The sequence below is a fragment of the Apis laboriosa genome, unplaced genomic scaffold, assembly GCF_014066325.1.
Source record: "Apis laboriosa isolate Shangri-la unplaced genomic scaffold, ASM1406632v1 scaffold4_cov146, whole genome shotgun sequence".
Classification (NCBI taxonomy): Eukaryota; Metazoa; Arthropoda; class Insecta; order Hymenoptera; family Apidae; genus Apis; species Apis laboriosa.
The window spans coordinates 2,921,441-2,928,359 of record NW_025223501.1 but is presented as its reverse complement, the minus strand read 5'-3'; the positions used below and the strand labels follow the sequence as shown (position 1 = coordinate 2,928,359).

The 6,919-nt window shown below is 33.9% G+C and overlaps 2 protein-coding genes across 2 annotated transcripts; both read right to left on the bottom strand.

The window, feature by feature from the left end:
* Nucleotides 1-224: 224 nt before the first annotated feature.
* Nucleotides 225-1,358, bottom strand: LOC122716987 (pinin-like). Its single transcript, XM_043940601.1, has 2 exons — nucleotides 336-1,358; nucleotides 225-230 (listed from the first exon to the last, which is right to left on the bottom strand). Exons 1-2 carry the CDS (start codon nucleotides 1,254-1,256, stop codon nucleotides 225-227), a joined length of 927 nt encoding a protein of 308 aa, XP_043796536.1. The 5' UTR covers nucleotides 1,257-1,358.
* Nucleotides 1,359-4,493: 3,135 nt separating this feature from the next.
* Nucleotides 4,494-6,694, bottom strand: LOC122717252. Its single transcript, XM_043941128.1, has 3 exons — nucleotides 6,531-6,694; nucleotides 5,384-6,172; nucleotides 4,494-4,800 (listed from the first exon to the last, which is right to left on the bottom strand). Exons 1-3 carry the CDS (start codon nucleotides 6,692-6,694, stop codon nucleotides 4,494-4,496), a joined length of 1,260 nt encoding a protein of 419 aa, XP_043797063.1.
* Between the last annotated feature and the right edge of the window lie 225 nt (nucleotides 6,695-6,919).

Sequence of the window (6,919 nt, the reverse complement as noted above, 5' to 3'; positions counted from 1 at the left end):
AATTAATTAAATCATTTTCTGATTTATACTTTTCAACATATCAATATATAATTTGATCAATTTGGAAGGTTTTTGGTCTGGCAATTGCGTAGAGAAGAATTGAAAAATACATATATTTTCATCGAATTTTATTCATTATTTTTTCACATTTATATATTCTTGATTACATTTACTACTATTAACTAAGTCCACGTTTCGATATCCTCTCTCTAGATTCTTCCACATCAGAGCTATATAAAACGAGAACAACAGAAAAATCCTTTGATTAATTATCCTTTCTCCTCCCACTCGAAACAAAAAGAAAAAGAAAAACATCAACAACAACTTCAACTTACACGCTCGAGGCCACGATAATGATGATGCGACGGGGTCATCACGTGTCTGCCCATGGATCGTTCCTTCATGCCCATCACGCGTATGGACGGCTCAACCATAACAGCGGAGCCCAGAGTGGGCACGCCTTGTTGCTTGCAGCTGCACTGCATCACGGACTGTTGGCAGTGATGGCAATGAGGCACCTTGAGGAAGGTGGCCACCGGTTCCTGCTCGGCCACCATCATGACAGGCTTCTGGGGTACCACGACCATGTGCTCCTCGAACACTGGCATCACAGGCACCACCTCCTTCTCCACCTTCGTCACGATCATTTTTTCCGGCTTGGGCTCAGGCTTCACGATCTTCTCCTTCTCGATCACGGTCTCGACAATTGGCTTCATAGCTTTCTCCTCCTTCGGTGGTTGGATGATGTTCACGTTCGTTTGGGCGGGGGGGCAAGGGGGCTGAGGGGGTTGGACCACCTTCAACGAGGCCTGGGGTTGGATCGGTGGCTGGATCACGCTCAACGTCTGGATCGGGGAGGGAACAGGTTGGATGTTGAGGGTTTGGACAGGTTGTGGAACGGCTTGGATGTTCAACGTTTGGATACGTTGGGGTACGGGCTGGATGTTGAACGTTTGTACGGGGGGTTGGGGGGCCGCCTGGATGCTGTAGGTCTGCTGTTGAGGAAGCAGGCTCGCCGAGTCCAGGCAGACTATCGACTTCTTCGACCTGTCTTGATCCTCACCGCCCTCCTCGATCTTCAGATCCTCCTTCTCCAACGACTTTTCTATCTTCGCTGCGGGGACCGCCTGGGACAGGGCCAGGCCCAGCAACAGAAGGACGAAACTGATGTTGAGACTCATTTCTTCCTTTCTTCTTTCCCTTCTTTCTTCCTTGGATTTGTTGTTGGATCGGTGTTCGACGTTGAACTGTGACATTCGAGGCGGCCAGCCGAGCTTTTAAAGGAATTCGTGGAGGTTCGATTTCGAAATAGCGTATACGCAATATGGAGCTGATTATGCGGAATTCCGAGGATGTTGAGACACATTGTTGACAGTGAACCGCGGTTGATTTGGCGCGGTGCGTGAAACGATAGGTGCACTATTGTGTGACACAATACAGATTCCTATATTTGTTGCATTGTTTTCGAGTTGTTGATAATCGATGGAATTAACATTAAATGGACGTAATACACTTTTGATGTAAAGTATTGATAAATAATTCCTAGGCGTGGGTTGGATTCGTAAAAATGTCGAAGGTTTTTTAAAAAAATATTTCCAAGGTTTTATATTATTATATCTGAGATTACTATTAATATAGTTCTGCATTAATCAAGTAATTAATATTTCTAATCGTACGATTCTACATTTTGAAATATGATATTGATTATATTTTAAATGTGATTGATCTGGGGAATTGAATCAGAAGAGTGAATTTTAAGAAGAAGAATATTTTTTAAATATTCTAAAAAAATAATTCTAAATATTTTAAATATTCTTTTTAATATTCTATAATACACTCTGTATTAATCAAGTAATTAATATTTCTAATCGTACGATTCTATATTTTGAAATATGATATTGATTATATTTTAAATGTGATTGATCTAGAGAATTGAGTCAGAAGAATGAATTTTAAAAAGAAGAATATTTTTTAAATATTCTAAAAAAATAATTCTAAATATTTTAAATATTCTTTTTAATATTCTATAATACATTCTGTATTAATCAAGTAAATAATATTTCTAATTGTACGATTTTACATTTTGAAATATGATATTGATTATATTTTAAATCTGATTGATCTAGAGAATTGAGTCAGAAGAATGAATTTTAAAAAGAAGAATATTTTTTAAATATTCTAAAAAAATAATTCTAAATATTTTAAATATTCTTTTTAATATTTTATAATACATTCTGTATTAATCAAGTAAATAATATTTCTAATTGTACATTTTAAAATATGATATTGATTATATTTTAAATCTGATTGATTTGGGGAATTGAGTCAGAAGAGTGAATTTTAAGAAGAAGAATATTTTTTAAAAATATTCTATAATACATTCTACATTAATCAAATAAATAATATTTCTAATCATATGATTCTATATTTTAAAATATAATATTGATTATATTTTAAATCTGATTACTTGAATTGAGAATTGAATTACGTTTTGTATTAATCAAGTAAATAATATTTCTAATCATATTCTATATTTATAATAATTCTATATTTTTCAGCTTTAAAATATGATATTGATTATATTTTAAATCTGATTACTGAAAAATAGAGTCAGAAGAATGAATTTTAAGAAGAAAAATATTTTTAATTATATAATTCTACATTTTTATATATTTCATAAATACAACATTTTCACTTTAAATTTGATTACTGCAGAATTGAACGAGAAGAATGAATTTTAATTAAATATTTGATTTATTTATTTATTTATTACATGCGCTATTATATTATCATTTTATTCCAATTTTTTAATTTAATTACAATTTTATGCAAGAACAAATAAAAAACTTATTAATTGTGTGGCAAAAAATTTAATTTCGTTATTATTGATGCTATTGCATAATTTTTTCCAAAATATTTAACGAAGTTCCTTGCGTAAATATTGAACAATAATATTATTCCGCTGATATGCGTTTCATGATTACCAAATCGTATTGGAATACGTTACCAACAGCACGCATTTGCGTTTGTGGTTCACAAATTACAGGTCGTGATATTTTTATCTATTTTTTATTATTCTTCTAATTTCAAAATTTGTATCAAATTACAATTATTCTCAACAATGTTGTAATTTTTATATCAAATACAATACATATAAAAATACTGTTTTTTCTAAGATTCTTCAAAATGTAGGAGAAATTTATTTTGTATCAATGTATATTATATATACAATTAATTTTACTAATTTACTTTCGCAGTGCACAGTTTCTTTAACGTAACTCGTGCCCCGGCCATTTTCTTTCAACTTTAGAAATTGAAAGAAGTCAGGAAGGTAGCAAAGGTTAGACTGCTTTATAATTCTTCTCACGATTCTTTTCTTTTCTGGCGTGATCGAAATTTTTCTTTTTCGCGTTTAAAGAGCGCTTTTAATCTTGACACAATGCTTTCGTTATTTCTTTTTCTCCCAAGAATCGTCGCAATTCCCTCTTTCCCTTCTTTGATCAGAGAACACCTCTATGGAATAATTTCACTAGAAGTTATTACCTCCAACTTGTAATCGGGGTCATACGAATCATCGAGTAAAAAATTTTACACTCCTCATTTTTTACGCTCTCATTTTTATTTCTACATATACATATATGTATATTTCTCTTTTCGAATATTTTTGCAATCATTATTATTTTCTTCCTTTTGAAATTTATCTTCGAATATATCTTGAGATCAATTTCCATTACGATGTACACCCTATTTTATAACATTATTATTTCAATTTTTTATTTCAATTTATTATTTTAATTTTTTATTTCAATTTATTATTGCAATTGCTATAGATCATTGAACACTATATAAGAGTGTATAAAGTTCTGTAATTATATGTTAATCTAATTTGAAAGATAATATTATATTGTATATATCTAGAGAATTCATAACTTCATATTGACATTGTAATATAATTAAATAAATATCCGTGTGTTACATATAATTGAATAAATTTCATTTTATCATTTTTACTTTAATTCGATCGTATCAACGATCACACATTTTTCGTATGAAATATTTAAATATCGCATCAGTAAACACATTACTTGATATACATATATATATGTATAAATACACGTAAAATCATTTTCACGGATATTTTCGATGAAATTTTATAAAAAAAAAAAAATATTTTCAATGAAAAAGACAAAGAAAAAAATTTTATTATTTTTATAAAACACCTATACGATACATTTTATTCTTTCCGATATTCATTTCTTTTCGATCTTTTTACATCTCTCGGGTTAAAAAAAAGAACGAAACAACGGTTAATTTTTTCTACGAAAATTTATTTCTCAAAACAATTTATAAAACAGTCACAGATTATTAGCATTCCTCGTTTAGAATTCATAGTTTATGGCAAGTACTTATACATTTAACACATCTACCAATCTCTCGACGATAATTCCCTAGATCGCTCTAGAACCGTCAGTTCTAAACCTATCAAAGGACAATCATAATCCTGTTGTGGTCTCCTCAGACACACGAGCAGAATCGGTGATTTTCTCCAGTTCCAATCCAGTCTGCGAGGAAGTTTCACCTTGGGAGCTGTTCCTCGAGAACACAGATTTGTCCCCAGAATTACTGCCTCCTCGCGAAACATCTCTGTTAATCTCTTTTTGCTGCATCATCTCGTGAGACTCGAATTCTTTATTATTTTGATAATCATTGTCTATTTCTCTTCCCCTTTGATCATCATTTTCATCGATCTCGTAATTCCTTGTATCCCGTTCTTCCTGCTCTTCTGACTGCTTCTGCCATCTGCTGTGAAAAATAGTAAATCAATTTCTATAGATAGAGTTCAGAAACTAGAAAACTAGAAACAATGTAAGTCATAGATTCTTCATAGAACAAGCCTTTAAATTTTTAATTGAATTTTTAATTTTTAATCAAGCCAGTACTTGGCTAACTTGAAAATTTAAATAATAAGAAGATTTTTAACATGTAAGTCATTTTTAGAGAATTCTCCATATAAAGAAGGAAAAGTAAAGTTTATAGTTTATAGTTTAATTCTGTATTGAATAAAAACAAAGATCAAATCTAGAGATCAAATTAAACGTATAGATTTAGATTTATTCATTAACTTATAAACAATTTATATCAGAAGACAGAGTGAGACAAATGTATCCTTATTACACTTCTGTATATATTCCTTTTTTAATCTAAGGAATTATTATTACAAATACAAGAATTAAGATATGATCTATAGAATCACAAAATATATCTCCAAAAAAATATTTCTAAAATATTAAATATCATATTCAATGCATTGGATTGGAAAATTCATTTCACCAAGAACTGTCTCACTCTTAATGCATGCAATGTAATATAACCTAATTCCTACCTGCTACTATTAACAACCTCCATACCCCCTCTTCCCACACTCTGCACCATTCTCAACGCATTGAGATTCTTTGGCAGGTTATGCGAATTGTATTTGACTCTTGGCGAGGAGGAGTGGTGGGTCATCCTGGAGTTTCCATACTGATTCCTTCCAGATTGAAAATACCGTTCCAATCCTTGATTTCTCACTTGATCTCTCCCATACGAAACCTCGTTGTTCCATCCTCTGTTATATTGGCCAGGTGTCTCGCTCATAGGATTACTCTGGATGAACGTGTCGTCGAAATACTTGTCATCCCGGTGCATCGTTCTCTTGAAAGATCCCTCGTAAGGTCTTTTGAAGTTGTTCGAAGAACTTTGATAATTGAATTCATCGTTGGACGAGCCGTAGTCCGCATACAGTTTATTGAACGGGTCGGGTTGGGCTCTGATCACGTCGTAGAAATTAGGTCTCCTAGCTTGATACGTTCCCCTTGCTTGGCTCCTAGAGAATCTGGGCTCCGAGGGTTCAGGCAAGGTTCGATACCAGCTCGTGGCGTCCGTGAGGCTGTTCACGCCGCGGATAGAGGCGGTTTGCGGAGGAGCCAGGTCAAAATCGAAATCCGTCCCGATGGTGAAGGGATTCTCGCGTTTGCAGGTGGCTGCTGATCGTGCGAAAGGTGAACTCCCTCTGCCTCTAACGCCTCTTTCGTACGGATTGGCGTAGGGTGATAGGCGGTACGGTTGACCGATCTGCCAAGAATTGGTTTCTGGCTCCAGTCCACGGTATTCTCTTCTAGTTGGCTCGTCCCTTCGATAGAGAGAAATTAATTTTTACTTTTTCGAATTTTGAAAACTATTTTGGAGGAGAGTTATGAAACAGTATAGTACAGTGTGTATATGTGTATATATAGCGGAATATTCATATTATAAGAGAAATTTTGGAAGAGAGTTTCGTTAACCTGGTTTACTAACAAACTTTTCGGCAATTTATACGTGGATCTTTATAAATATCGTGGAAAATTTGGATAGCATGCTCTGCGTGGCAAGAGCTCTTCTCGTCAAGAGAAAATGATCATCAAATGGTTTGTTCGTTGCTAAAAGAATTTTGTAAAAAGTATTAAGATTTGCGTATCGATATGGATACACAAGTAATTCGAGTCTCTTACCACGAAACAAGGGTGTCTGGCCGTTCTCGACGACACGAGGGACAGGAAGCATGCCTGTGATCTCTGATGTGCTGTCCTTCCCACCTCCACGATTGTGGCGATCCTGAGATCGCGATCACGAGCGAGCAGAGTAGAAAGAATCTTCGAAAGGATGGATCGAACATACTTAATGTGATTGTGATTAAAAATCGGATCGATCCCACACGCTTTTATAAGTTACAGAATCGACGAGGATACTTCCTCCTTGTTGCGTAAAAATCTCGTATTTCCTTTACGTGGCCGGAAACGGAGATCGTTCCGATGATTCATTGATTGAGGTTAGGTTAACCTTGATCCGCTTCCCATCGTGACAAGTTATCGGTGCAATAATATAAATATTGAAGAAGCGG

Bases quoted from the DNA above. Each gene is read 5' to 3' on its own strand.
- LOC122716987 (XM_043940601.1), bottom strand. From the start codon at position 1,256: ATGTCACAGTTCAACGTCGAACACCGATCCAACAACAAATCCAAGGAA.
- LOC122717252 (XM_043941128.1), bottom strand. From the start codon at position 6,694: ATGTTCGATCCATCCTTTCGAAGATTCTTTCTACTCTGCTCGCTCGTG. The intron at 6,173-6,530 runs GTAAGAGACTCG...TCTCTATCGAAG, and splicing joins CCAGACACCCTTGTTTCGTG to GGACGAGCCAACTAGAAGAG. The intron at 4,801-5,383 runs GTAGGAATTAGG...TTTTCACAGCAG, and splicing joins GAGGTTGTTAATAGTAGCAG to ATGGCAGAAGCAGTCAGAAG.